The sequence below is a fragment of the Enoplosus armatus genome, chromosome 21 (assembly GCF_043641665.1).
Source record: "Enoplosus armatus isolate fEnoArm2 chromosome 21, fEnoArm2.hap1, whole genome shotgun sequence".
In the NCBI taxonomy this organism is placed as follows: Eukaryota; Metazoa; Chordata; class Actinopteri; order Centrarchiformes; family Enoplosidae; genus Enoplosus; species Enoplosus armatus.
Window position 1 is genome coordinate 14,252,856 of NC_092200.1, and position 15,070 is coordinate 14,267,925.

General features: G+C 41.4%; 1 protein-coding gene across 2 annotated transcripts in view; it reads left to right on the plus strand.

Moving 5' to 3' along the window:
• Positions 1-15,070, plus strand: part of LOC139304671 (matrix metalloproteinase-16-like) — a 64,313-nt gene that overhangs the window by 20,003 nt on the left and 29,240 nt on the right. For both annotated transcript variants that reach the window (XM_070928590.1, XM_070928591.1), the window contains exon 4: positions 3,304-3,608. In XM_070928590.1, the coding sequence (XP_070784691.1) occupies positions 3,304-3,608 (305 nt within the window). The remainder of the gene's footprint in view (positions 1-3,303; positions 3,609-15,070) is intronic.

Below are 15,070 nucleotides of genomic sequence, written 5' to 3' on the forward strand. Positions count from 1 at the left end.
GACTGAAGTCTTTCTCCCAGTCCAAAAATAATCTTTAAAAAAACAGCGCTGGCATTTGGAAAGTATAACAAATGAATGGCCGCCCCAGGTGTGTGCTAGTTTCCATGTAGCCACATACAGTACTTGCTGTGGGGAGGCACTAATTAGCTTTGGCATCCCTACGGTCCTCCCTGCATGCAGGTACTATTATAGCACAAGAGTTGCATCCGGAATCATTATCACCTCACAACATGGAGTTTAATATTTAATGTGGCTTCAGAGCAGGTTGGGATTCTTTTATTTGTCTTTTTGCAGCTTCTCCCTGCATGAGTTTCTCTCTTTATCCGTCTTGCCCTTAAAATAGGACACACATGCTGCGAGATGGGTAATAGAATCAAATGAAACCATATTTTCATTCCTCAAGAGGCCACAGTTGTGGTAAGGCCTTTCATTGGGACCTCAGACAGAGCAGGACAAGGACATGTATTCATGGAGAACCCTGGAGGTGCCACAAATTGTTTTCTCACTTTTAGTCTCAGTGAAAACATTTGTACGTTTTGCAGACTCTCTCTGGGTCAGCTGATATTGATTTGAAAGGGGGACTGTTTCCTTGTGTTTCTCACGCTTGCGTATCTCTGTCTGCTCTACATAAGCACTTCAAAAGACAAGGCCGCTTTGTGTTGCCTCCATAAGTGGCCTCAATCAGACAGAGACTGTTTGCTTACTCAACAGCAAACCATCGCACACCACTTCAACTGATGTTTGAGATTGTTTCTCTAATTCAAGAGTACTGGCAAATCTTGAGATGCAAGCATTTATTACTCCCATTTATTGTAGGACAATTGAAGACACGCGATTCTCAAGCTGCTGTTCATCACAATTTATATGACTTACAACAAATCTGATCACAGTCTACAACAAGACATCAAAACAAGGTTGTTGTTGCTTTCAGCGTGTGGCACTGTTGATTATGACAAAGTTCCAACTGTCCAATTCTTTGGTCTGTAAAACATTTTCAGTACAAGCACTCAAATGCAATCGGTAAGTTCATACAGGGATAATGTATGCTCATCTGCCATCAATATATGTTGCACAAACCCACTGAGAGCTGTGCCGACTGTGAGGTTCCCCTCAGCGCTATGAGCAGTTCAGCGTCTCTCAGCTTATCGTTTTGGTTTTACGGCTCACAACGTTACTGTTTTGGTTCACTCTCACCGCTCTCATCAGCTGTTTTCATCAAAAAGCCCTTTAAACCTGCAGTACACTACCTGCAGACAGACAAAGTTGGCCGTTAGCTGTTTAGCAGTTTAAGAGCCAGATATTTGTCTCAAGAGTTGTCAGAGACCAAGAACGGTTAATTAATGTTGCTCTGTGTCTGCTCAATATGTACATAAGCCACTGTTTGCTAACATGTTAGTCATATCAACAATATGAGGTGTTAATATGTCAAAGTTGTCTTGACAGCATTGCCCCCAAATCGTCCAAAAAATGAATTATGCAAGTTCAACTTTAGGCTTGTAAAAACTCTTTGTAACAACAGACAAATCTGCAGATAAATATTTGGGTCACATAAATCATGCCGAGAACATCAGGTGGTCATCACCTGACCCAAACAAACACCAGTTCAATTGATCCCTCCAGGTTCTGTTTGATCTTTGCAGATATACCCGCCATACTGCTGTTGACTCTCAAAACCACTTAATATTATCACCATCAAAAGAGCTGCTTCCTTTTTCAGCAAATACATTTCTGATGGTTTGTTTTTGTAGATGCGTCTTTTAAAATGACATATATTCCACTTCTTTACGATACCTGTGTGAGGTGTGTGTGTGTGTGTGTGTGTGTGTGTGTGTGTGTGTGTGTGTGTGTGTGTGTGTGTGTGCCTGCAGGACTCAGGTCTGTCAAAAGTGAAAGTCATTAGTTGAAAGTTTTGCCAAAACTTGTGAGAGCGTAATTAAAGCAAAGACATCTTTGCTAAAGTGGAAGTCAGCTGTCAGCGAGTCAGTCTTCAGAGAGCAGATAGAGGTCTAGAAGCAGATTGTGGTTTGGTATGAGCAATTACAACATTTTAAATGAACATTGCAGGTTATTCAGTGGCACTGTATTTATATTTCATAACCAGTCTTTATGCTTCCCTTTTCACTGAGTTTGAGTCAATAATTAATCTGAGCTTACATGCAATATTAATATGCAGTATATAAATATGCCTTGCAGCAGTCTACCCAGGCAGATAAGGATGAGCAATAGTCAAAGACAAAAGACGTTCTGATAATATTTATTTCTATTATCGAAAATGACAGCCTGACAGCCGAACAGAGGCGCTGTGAAGAGCTAAAATGAAAAGGCAACAAAGCAGAGGAGGTGACAGAGAGTACACCGAGGAAACAGTGCGGATGGGAGGAGAAAAAAAGGGGATTCCTGAAACAACTCTAAACACCTGAGCAAGAAGACTTGTGAAAGAGAGAAAAAACAGAAATTGGCACGGTGCTTTATTTACACACTGCACTTATCAAGTGAACATCAGCCAACCAACTTTCCACCCAACTCAGACACTGCGCTCCCAGAGTAAGAAGACATAGAGCGTTGTGTGTTTACAAACGTCTACGTTGAAAACTATACCTATCTGTCTCACCCAAGAGAGAGAGAAGCCATTTTTTATAGAGCGTGACGCTGAGATATTTTTGGAGCGAGTGATGTGGAGAGAGGTTTTCCTGATTGCCCAAACCAGACTGGGGCTCTCAGCAGGCAGTGGGCTGTTGATAATCCTTAATTAGAAAATAAATTCCAGTGGCAGGAAATTGTCCCATTCTTTCCACACCTGCAGCAACTCTGAGCCGGCAGGGGAGGACTCAGCTGTTTTCTGTCATAAATCGCTCCATTTAGCTCTCTGTTGGCGAACAGGATGAGCGTGAAATGGCAGCATGCAGGGAAAACGGTGATAGCGACGCATTTAAAAAAAAAAAAAATGGCATAGTGTGATCATGTAGATTGACGTGGCGGTAGCATCCTCCTCTGTCAGCCTTTGTGTTGGTTACTGACTGTATTGTTTTCTATCATCGTGCTTCAGATGAGTTAGAGGCTATTTACTTTGCCTGATTAGATTCTGATCTTTAATTTTTCTTCTGAGTGGACATCCAGCAGAAGAAGCTACTTTTAGGTATGTTTGTTTTTTGAGAAGCCGAGAGTCTTATCAAACCAATTTACAATAGATTTGCTCATCCTGAAATGAGAAATCTCGATTTGAGGCTTACTGGGGCATGATGATAAGAGAAAATTATCTGCTTGTGTCTTAACTTCCCCTTCCTGTATCTCATGTCTCGGCAGCATAAAGAACGTGACGCCCAAAGTGGGTGCCGAGGAGACCCACGATGCCATTCGGCGCGCCTTCGACGTGTGGCAAAATGTGACGCCGCTGCGCTTCGAGGCTGTGCCCTACAGCGAGCTGGAGAGGACCAAGAAAGATGTGGACATCACCATCATCTTCGCCTCAGGTTTCCACGGCGACAGCTCGCCCTTTGACGGCGAGGGCGGCTTCCTGGCCCACGCCTACTTTCCAGGGCCGGGAATTGGAGGCGACACACACTTTGACTCAGATGAACCGTGGACGCTGGGCAACCCCAACCACGACGGTAAGTGTTGATTAGTATGCTTGGGAAATGTGGGTGCGTTGCACATATGTTGCAGTGAGAGGAGTAAGACTTGTGAGTGTCGTGGCAGACTCAAGTTGATGGCGCCAACCAGCTTGCAGGCTTCACTTCATTGATAAAATATTATTGGTCATTACAGCTTGTCTCAATGGTAATGTCATTACATCACTCGCTGGAGAACTGCACGACTATATCTTACAACACAATTTATTGCTTTTCCAGTAATTAGCCTCAAGGAAAACAAATAGCTGTGATACAGTACAACCTCTCACAATGTTTTATAAGTCAAGTCAAGTCAGTTCTATTTATATAGCCCAAGATCACAAATTGAAAATCTGCCTGAAAGGGCTTTACAACCTGTACAGGATACAACACCCACACCAATATCCCTTCACCCTTTCAATATTATTGTTTGACAAGATCGACTTTTAGCTTGTTTCATCCACATCTCATGGTCTTTAATCAGCAAATGGCACAGGTGTCTTCGTGTGTCATCATGTCATCATGTCACCTCTCGTCTTTGAGAAAAGTAATAATGTTATGCATAGTGATACTTAGTATCCAGCTCCCACTGGTCATGGAGTTTCTGAAGAAGTCAATGTATATGAATTTTTTTTTTTTTTACCAATTCTTTACTACAATTATTGGAATGTAGCATAATGGATTTCATAGCTTGTTCCATGCATTTGTTGCTTTAAATAGTTTTCTCAGGCCGACTGCATGTGAAACTAGACTGTTTATCCACTTAGATGAGTGGCTAAAGTACTAAAGTCATGAGAATATGTCAGGTTTTACAACAGTAAAACTACGGCAAACATGGGAATAGATAGAAGATATTTTATCATGACACATGTTTTCCACATTTACATCTGCTCTCTCTGAACCAGAGATTTTGATGCACTGCCAGCAGGTCTGATGTATTGCTGTGTAATGCCTGCTGGATATTGGTTTAGATTTCTGGTGTGATTCAAGTCGGATCTGTTGAGGCCTGCCTAGTCCTCTCTCTTTGAAAACAAGCCTGCTAGCAGATATCTCTCTCTGTGAACTATAGCAATTGCATCACCTCTCGCTCCGCTGCGACCCCCGAGCTCGTGCCCTTGCTGAGTACTTGCCCTCCGTGCTCTGCAGCTTGTCAGGCTGTATGTAAGCCTTTAGCGAGGTCTCTATGTCGTGCTATTGTGCGGGTTGCATGTTGAGTGGTTGTGTTGCTGTTTAGCGTTGTGATGGCCCAACAGATCTCTACTCTCTATAAGTTCCCAGGTCGACCTCTGACCCCAGTGCAGCCTTCAGTGTGATGGTGGAAGGACCTCCATCTACTCCAAGAGATGAAAGAAAATACTGTGAAAGAAACATAATATAAGGAAAGTTAAATAGAGCAAAGAAAATCCAATCATGTAGTGAAAGTTAAATGGATTCTTGGTGACTATACATGACCAGACGCTTGTCGCAGCAGGACAACATGTTTCAAAGTGGTCTCTCGAATTCTAAAAGATGGAGGTTTTTCTTCTTTGGATTCCCTCATCAAATCTAAGGGGCAAGTGTGCCTCGTGGTCCCCTGAGACAACTCATGAGGAGTCATGAGTGTTTCTGAGTCACGAGTCAAAACAATGACAGAGATGACTGAGCGAGAGTCAAGGAGACGATCTTAAGAAGCGAGGACACAAATAAAAAAAGACGGGTTACTAGAAGGAAGGCAGCCGAGATAACAGAGAGAGGAAGAGGAAGATAAGAGAGAATGGCGGAGTATCTCTAGACAAATATTGGAGGTTCAAGAGCTCACAAGAGAGACAGACGTGGAGGGGAAGACTGAGAAAGCAGCGTAGCGAGAAGTAAAGAAAACATTTGAAGAGGATAGGGGAGAGAGGAGAGCAGAGGAGATGAGTGGGAGCTGTTGAGCACTACGCCTCGGAAATAGAAGTGAGGAACTTGCTGTCGAAGACTGAATTTCAAGTAGGAGGCTTTTGTAGGCTTAGATAATATGTTGTGAACGGCTATATTTAAGGCTTTTGAGGATGCGTACTTTGACCGAACTGACAAGAATCCCTCCTGCAGGTTGAATAACACATTGGTAGTGATAACAAGAACCTCAAGTAAACTATTGGCACCTCTGCTTTCAATGATCGCATGATCCACTCACAAAAACTCCGATTAAACATACTTAAACACACATATGTGCACAAGTGCAGGTGAAGATCCACTGAGCACACACACACACACACACACAGTGTTGTCATCCCTGCGGTCGCGCCTTGGAGGACGGAGAAGCAGCTGTCATTGAAGGCTATGATTCACTCCCTTCAACACTCACAGACGCACACTGTCTCTCTACCCCTCAATGTAATATTAATACGGCCCTGCCGCGGCCCACACTTCTGTGAAAGCATCCCATAATGCATGCAGTTCTATTACGCACTCTCCCAGCTGGCTTCCTTGCCAAATATGAACATGCACTGGCTGAATCCCGACTGCTTGCCGCGGCGGGGGGGCTGCTCTTATTCCTGCATGATGACTAGTGTTACACTGAGATGAATTTCTGAGGGCTCATGCAGCTTGAAGCTGCCCACAGCCAGTATTTTGTTCTGCGATATTGGATATCGTCAAATTTCACAATTCCTATGCCAAGAGATACTACAAATATCAGGTACTCTGTATTCCAGCCAGATAGTTTTTTTTTTGTCTTGGCTCAATAGCAAAGCCTCTGAGGCAGTGTGTAGATTTTGGCAGGCTTAAAACTAAAAACCTGCAAAATAATAGTGCTGCAAGTATTACTAATGTTACTACTGATAATTAAACATAAGGCAGTGTCAGTGTGTGCCGTTGTCATGACACAATCTCTTATGATATGATATTGCAGTATTTCGGAGTCAGCGATGCTTTGTTTTCTTTTAGTGAACACATTCAAACTCTGAAATGCCTTTTGCCACTTTGTAGCTCTTTGGCGTTGAGAAAAGGTGTGCTTATGTGTGTGTATGCATTTTGGTACACACTGTTTGACCTTTGTAAAAATGAAAGCCTGACTGATATTGGATTTTTGAGGCCAATATTGATATCAATACTAGGGTGTAATTAAAATCTAATAACAATATATTGAACCAGAATTCATTATTTTTACATAAACACATAAACAACCACATAACAAACCAAAAATTGGTGGTAGAGACATGTCTGAGTAAAGATACTTTACAATTGAACAATAAACTGTCCTCAGAAATGAATGAAACAATAAATACAACCGTAAATATTGAGCATTAAACAACATTAATCATTAAAAGTAATACTTTTTAAAAAAAACAAAACTATAATAAACTTTAACTAAGAAAAAAGTCAAATATACATAAAATGGTTTTGCATGTTTGGTCCAACAGGTATAATTATGTGTATAAGTTCTGAGGAAAATATAAGATCATAATGTATTTCAATTATTTAATACAATACTATAATCATTTACAAAATTACGTGTTATGATACTTTAGTTTTTTGCCAACAGATTCTCAGACCTGCTGTATGTTTAATCAATTCAACCGCAGCATATCGATTAGAGGGGGATGTCACTGACTATCAGATCTTTGATACAATGCTATATCAGCTTAACATAAAGATTACCTGTAACAGTGAGTAGATTAGAAAGATTTGGTGTTCATTCAGACCGAACACAGCCCGGGGCTGTTCGGTCCTGTTTGAGTAACAGATCTTGAAGGCCTATTGGACGCCAAAACACTGCATGGAGGTTCGTAATACTATCGGACAAAATTTTACAACTCTGGAAATCAATTGCAATCAATAAAAACAAGCATGTAGACTTTCAGTTTAATTGTCTCAAAACCTCTGCCAACAGAGGTAGTTAACGCCATATATTCCCAATGCAACTCGTTTCAAGTAATCCATCTGTCATCCATCTCCTCTCTCCTCCTGCATCCATGCTTCACAGGGCTTTTCTTTTCTCTCTTTGTCATCTCTCATCTTTCTTTTACACACATACACGCACTGTTGTTGAGAAAGGATCAGTCGTCCCGGCAACCGTTGCCAGCATCACGCCATAGATGTAGTTGTTTTGCATGACGACGTCACTGATGCACACTGGAGGATTAATCCCTGTCCACGTGGAGATAAACACTTGCATACACGTGTTTAAGTACTCACACACACACACACACACACACACACAATGCAATTGCACTGTTTTGTCTGCACCTTCGCTCACACTGCAACTCAGGCATTTGAGGATAGGGGATTACTCAAAAGTTGCATTCCGTGGCATAGGCATTTTTAGCACACACAGCAGAATGAGGTTCTTATTAAGATTAGCTAATGGCATTTTAAGAGAGACTTGGATATACATTACACATCCACAGCTTTCTATATGTGTGTGTGATTTGGTGCTTTTGCCACGCAGGAGATAAAGTGGTGTTATGTCTGCAAATCAAACTCGCCGAAAAAGCTGCACTAGCGTGGCGAGAAAGTGCTACTGATCCGAGGATACTGGAAACAAGTACATTTTCTCATGGTGTTGCATATCAGTGCTTGTTGCATTCATCTGCAATTTGAATATATCCTCTTGGACAGAGTGAAAGTAATTTAGCTTAATTGATAATGAAAATAATTGTTAGTTGCACTCCTGTGGCAGACAATCTGTTTATGGAGTTTATTGGACTCCACTTCCATCCACTCATTATCTCAGCTGGTTATCTTACAACAACATCATCATGGGGTTTGAGAGACATTTTAAATAAATATGTACAGTATGAGGTGCCACAGGAATGTTGCTGCAACCAGACATGTTTACAGAAGATCCGTTCGACATATGGAGCACGCAAGTAGGTAGGGATACAAATTAAAGGGAGAGGAGTATAAACGGAGAGAAACATAACAAATTCAAATGCTTCCATACAGAGGGATCATCAAAACACCAAACGAGGGAATATCCTTAGGAAGAACAGTGTTCGCCCCTCCAGTAGAGTTCCACAGGCTGGTAGCCTGAGACCTACATGCAGCGTAGACTGCTGATGTTTCAGCAACAGCGTGCCTTCTTCAGACCTTAAAGCGAAAGAATGATAGCATCATATGTATCACTTCCTGGATGCATGAAATCATCTGTATAGAGTAAACAAATTCACTGAATGACAAAAACATTCTTTTAATCCTTCAACTCTGCATTTGTATGTACACAATAGACCTTCCTTGAATTAGTCACCCGTTTGTACACTCACACCTACATTTATTGCATTTTACAGGTGTAAGTAGTGCCAGTACACAGTATATTCTAGATGCTGACCAAATCACTGCAGCAGCAGTGTTATCTCTGCATCAAAAGATTAGGAAACTCTAGGGAAGTGAATCTCACATTCATCCTCAGTCAGGCCTGTGTTTATTGCCTCTGTTTCACACTAAACACTCTCCTCTGTGCTGTGTGTGGTTGACAGTGGACTCCATGATCACACCACACAGCACCAGAACCTTTTATGTGCAGCATATCATGCCTGGGAAGAGTTCAGAGCACCAGGGAGTGTTTGACACAGAGGTTTTAGACTGACAGATTTACCCATTTTCATTTTCCACCCTCCCTACCTCCTTTCTCTTGTTTGCTACAAAGTGTGTGTGTGTGTGTGTGTGTGTGTGTGTGTGTCAGCCTTTGGTGCTGCTTTAAAACAATGGGGCTTGCAGACGAGGGAGAGGATTTGTTTAAGCAATATTTCAATGAACAAACATTTGCAACAGTGGATTACAGAGCGACTTTTGGCTCGAGGAAATTGTTTGTGGGTTTTATTCCATCACGATCAAACACTGTTCATATCAGATTGGTCTTAACAAAGTGGAACACATCTCCAATTGACAGAAGAAGTAAATTGGGTATCTCCAACCTGGCAGTTGGTAAACGTGAAGTTGTACTTGACACGTACATAGATACTGTATACACGAAAGATCCTCGTGAACATCCTTGTTGATTTTACAAAATTGAGCTTCATCCCGCATGATTTGTGAACTGTTTGATTTGACTTTCTTTCTCAATATTTCCTTTTTCTCTTGCCTTTGAGCTGCATGAGAAGGACAAAGTCAGATATTAAGAAGAAACACATTGACTGACGTGTTCTGTCCTCGGATCTTTTTTCTTTTTGTTGCACATCCCTCATCTCTCAGTCTATCTCATTTTAGCTTTCACTGTGAGAATTCACACGATATTGCGCAATGATAGCTGCTAGCTTATTTTAGCCAGGATGATGCACAGTGAGAGACAACAGGGAAGGAGTGCGCGGGGGTGTGGGTGGGCGGATGATCAGCCAAAATTCCCATTGAAAGTGCCACATGCCTGTGGGACAAACAGAGAGAAGTGGTCCTGGAGCTCCTACAGCTGCCCTACATTCCTAGACTGCTTGGCTTAAGTGACGGATGGATGCATGGCTGTGAGGGATCAATAGATGGAGGGATAGATAGATGCATGGGAGAATAAACTTAAGACATAATAGGTTGAGAGGGCAGAGGTTTGATAGAAAAATTATGCAAGGAGAGTAAGAAGATGAGACATGATTGGATGAAACATGGCGGAACATTTTTCAACAAAGGTAAAAATCGGGATGCAGAGTGCTGGAGGGCAGAAAGGAGAGGATTGTGGAGGGATTTAGTGTGAACACAGGATAAGGGGGGAAAAAAACTGGAACTGGAGATGGAGATGATTAGATTGTCTTTTCATCAGAGCTCAATGTGCCACGACGACTTGACTGAAAGGGAGTGCGTTTGCAGAAGGCGTTTTCATCTGACAGTTTTTCCATTTCTGTGCAACAAACAAAAAAGGAGAACAAGCAGATGCTCAGCCGTGCTTTATCACAAGGTCATCTTTGTGTGCTGAGGCCACTGTGTGTTTCGTTGTGAAAAATCAAAGCGATGTGCGCAGGAATAGATAAGACTGATTCCATTTTGACTTTCAGTCACACCGAGGCTGATTGGATTTTACAAAAAAACAACAACTTGGCACCAGGAAAAAAAAAAGTTTCATCACTTCTACTGCATACCATGACTGTACACAAACACCCAGTCTCACCCGAGGGTGACTTATAAGGCCTGGTATGCCTTCAAGTACCACCAGCCTCTAGTAGTATCAGCAAAAACTATGTAACATAACACAGCATGTGAGCTAGACCTACACACAGGAAATGAGAGATTCCAGGGCTTTATTATTTTCTTCCCCCAAAATGAGCCAAAGAGGTTAGAAAAACACATCGTCACCAGGAGGAAAAATACCCCAAGAATTTATGTTTCCAGGTACTGGGATTAGATAACGGGGGCAGAGTGGCGATTGGCTGAGGGAGGGAATTTTGGGATGGGCTGGACATCGATCAGCTGATTGATGGATGGTCACAGGAGAAAGCCTGGCTCCCTGGCGTCGATTGGCAGAACTGTTTATCATCGACGTCCAATCCTGTAACTTGATTGCTCATTCAAAGCTGCTGTCATTTTAGGCGTTTTTTTTCCAGCAGACAGTGAAAGGAGATCAATCTTCGGCTGCTTAGCAGGGGACAGTGCAGGCTTTGTTACGTGGAGCAGCCTCTGTTGGGTCTATTGTAAGAAAAAAAAGAGGAGATGTTAAGATGATCAGAGATGTTGGAGCACAAGAGAGGAAAAAAAGAAGAAAGGTTGAGGAATAAAGGAGCATATGTTGTCCTTGCAGGTTTATTTTTAGGTTGCTACTCCTACTGGGCGATGAGGAGGTAGCAGTAGACTGTCTTTTCCACCCCGTTTCTCTTTTTCTTTTGTTCCTCCCTTGTCACTCTAGCATTCACTCTCTCCATTAAGTTCAGTGGGTTTAGTCGGCATTGATGCTTGATGTGTTTCCAAAGAACTGTTAAAGCTGCTGAAATAATAATGACTACAAAAGAAACTGGCATAAACAAGAATGAAAACAAAACTGATTATCTTCTTATGCGTGTGAGTGTATCTATGGCAAAGTAAAAGAAAGAAATGGAGAAACCCGTTTGTTTGATTTACTTGATGACATTTCCTCCTTGCTGTCCTTTTTTTTGTGGCAGGAAGTAACATATTTAAGAGCCAGAACTACCCCAGGGTGAAGAGTAATTTCGCCTTGCTGTCCAGACATTGAAATTACAATGTTTATGTTTCCAAATGTTGGAAAGAATGTCTCATGTATGTTAGTTGGACAAAGTTTTAGGAAGTTCAGTTTGTCTGGAAAGTGAGGTCCGTCTGTCTGCTGTCGGACTATGGCCATGTAGTCTGTCTGGTCTTTTTTAGGTTTCTTATCAGGTAATTTGGTCAGTTAGTCTGCCGCTGCATGTCATTACAGTTTGTGTTTGGGTTTGTTGTTCCATTCCCACAAGTGATTGTGTAAGTAAGTGTTAAGGATATTGACCTCCTGCCCTGTGTGAGCTTCACTCTGGGCCTTACAAATACTTCTGCAGGACTCTATGCAGGGTTAGAGCTTTTGTCTCAATAACTTTGTTGGAGAGATGTTTAGCCCCATATCTCACATAAACCCATTACATTGTGCATTACATTCTATGATTGAATGGAATTGGATATCACAGTCCATTTCCAGTATGATTCAAGATACAGTCTCAATGTTTTCTGGTGAATTTGGATTTGAATTAAATCCTGAATTATAAATATGAAAAACTAGAATAGATTTTATATATATATATCTGGCAGTAATAAGTGCGAAAGACCAGACCCTATTGGAAAAAGAAGCAAGTCATCTGCATAAAGGAATATTTTCCTTCTTTGTCTTAAATCAGACATGGTATTTGTAATTGCTTTTATAATGTCACAAACCCATTGATTAAAATACTGACAGAGATAAAAACTGATATATAGTCTTTTCTGGGTTACCCTTGCTTGGAGACAGTTAAATAATTCCTCATTCTTTCAAGGTTGTTCAGCTTCTCAGAAAACCCTCCGCAATCATTCAGCAGGTTCTATATAGATCTTCAATCTTTCCTATGTCCTTCTGTCTCTATCTGCGTCCCTCCTCGTCCGCTCTGCCGCTGGCTGTCTCTATCTCTCAGAGAAAATAAATGGGAAGAATCAGATGCTTTTTCTTACCACAGGAGCAGATTTTTATCTTTTACTGGAAGGGTGTGCATGTGTGAGTCCCGAGGACATCCAGCATGGCTACATTTGGGCAGGAAGTAGGAACAGTATTGATGGTTGGGTTACTGTAAGTAGAGGATTTTGTGGGAGGACGCAGGCGGTAAAGCAGCACAGAAAGCTGCGCACACACAAACACACACAAACATTTCAAGGGTGCTGAAGAACTCACTACCTTGTAGGCAGTTTATCTCAAGCATGCAGCACGACAGTTGACATTACATGATGTAACACTATGATATGATACAGTGCAATATAATAAATCTGTATAGGACACTACATAATCCAGTCTAGGAACATGATGAATGCAATACTATATAACAAAATACATAGATATAGGTTATACATTATAGAGCACACTGTCTATCTGTGAGATATGGTAGTAGAGGAACTCAGATTGTTCAAGGAGCAGCAGTGATGTTATATGGAGATTTCTTTTGCCCCAGGCCTCGCCTCTCAGGCAACATACAGGCTGTCCTAAGCTGTGATTGGTGGAGGTTCTTGGGCCTGTACATGTCCTGACAGTACCAGTGCAGACACTATTCAGGAATGGACAGTGGTTGTGTGAGTAAAGATAAAAGAGCAAATACAATGTTATCTACCATTGAAACTAAACTAAAATACGAATGCACTTCTGAATTTGCTGATAAAACACCTTTCCTATCATGTTTATTGTGAGCGAAGACATCTTTGGTGGTTACATCACCGTGTTTAATTTCCAACAATGAACACCACTTTTGAGAAAGATAAGGGATTTAAATCATTGCTTTCACACTTTTTTAGAAAGACACTGATAATTAAGAGAAAGAAAGCAGAGATATCACCATGCGTTCCTGCCCGCCAGCCTGCCACTAGAAATAGACGGCCGCCTACTGACAGCAGCATCAACTTCCACGTGGGCGGTAGTCCTCTCTTCCGCCCCCACACATGAATACACACACGCACGCACTCACACTCTCAGAAGCACACACACACGTAACACAAATCGCGCACCTGGGGAGACTTGCCCTCCCACTAGTCAGTCAGATGCTCTCATAACCTCGTACCCATAATCCTTAGCAAGCAAAAAGTGTAAACAGCCCTGCTGAGGGTACGTCTCGTTCTGAGAACACACACATTTTATCACTGTTCAAGAAATATCACTTGTGTCTTTAGTGATGTGTGATACGTATTGAAAGGATGAAGTAGCTATTAATGTTAAACATTTCTAAGGGAACATATTCAGAAGCTTTGGTGCACTAGTGACCCACTGAGCAGCTCATACTTCAATGAAAACCTCGTTCTTTGTTACTGTTTGGATCTCTAAAGGAAAATGTGTTTGCTGCAAACCAACTCACTCGTAACCTACTTACATTAAGACCTCAGGCTAGAAACTCTGTGACACATCCACAAAGGCGGCATTTGTCTGTAGATATCAGATTTGTAGTTCTGCATTCTGGAAGAAATTCTCACCTAATAATGCTCCTGTTGATCCAGTCATGAAAGAACGAAGGGGGTTTGGCAACTCTTTAAAAGCAGTGAACAGTTCCTTTTACTCCACAAGAAGATAGAAAAAAATAGAAAAGGCTGCATTTTCAGAGACCTGAAAGGGTTTGAAGTGTCATTCAAAGTGCAAGCTCTGAAAGGAGAAATATCAGTTGAAGAGAAAGAGATGAACGCAGTTGAAATATCAGTTGATGTTTTCTCCACTGGAAGCAATTTAATTGTCAATTGAAGAGTAAGAGATGAAAGCAGTTGAAATGTCAGTTGACATGTGAGTGGTAAAAGTAGTTAAAATTTCAGCTGAAGTGGAAGCGCTGAAAATAGTTGAAACAGATTGAAACTTCAACTTCTTTCAGCACTTCCATTTTAACTTCCTTTTCTTTTTTTTCAGTACTTCTACTTTCAGAACTGACGGGAGAAATGTCAGTTGGTAACTGTGGAAAAGCATTGAACATTTTATTTTAGATAAGATAGAAAGACATACAAAAGACTAAGAAGTAACAAGGCAGGCGTTTGTGAAAGTTGAGGATTTATTGGGTGGTTGGTGGGTCAGCACTTGTTTGCTGAACTTACCGCAGCATCTTAATGACCTAAGGAGGGTCCAAAGTAATGCTCTACAAAGTATGTTTACAGAGACCATATTAAAAGAGGAGCATTATTGACAGTGTTCATCAGATCTGTACTATATTTTTCTAGCATTTTGGGTTTTGTAGTTTCTTTGAAAATTCTGTTACCATTAGCCGCCTGACTAGTTTACTGGTACAAGCTCAGTTTAGAAAAAAATCTCCAGCATTTTTGTGAATTAACATTACTGTTTGCTGTGCTGAAGAAGCATGTGTGAGCTTGTGAACACACATGTGCACACACCATTG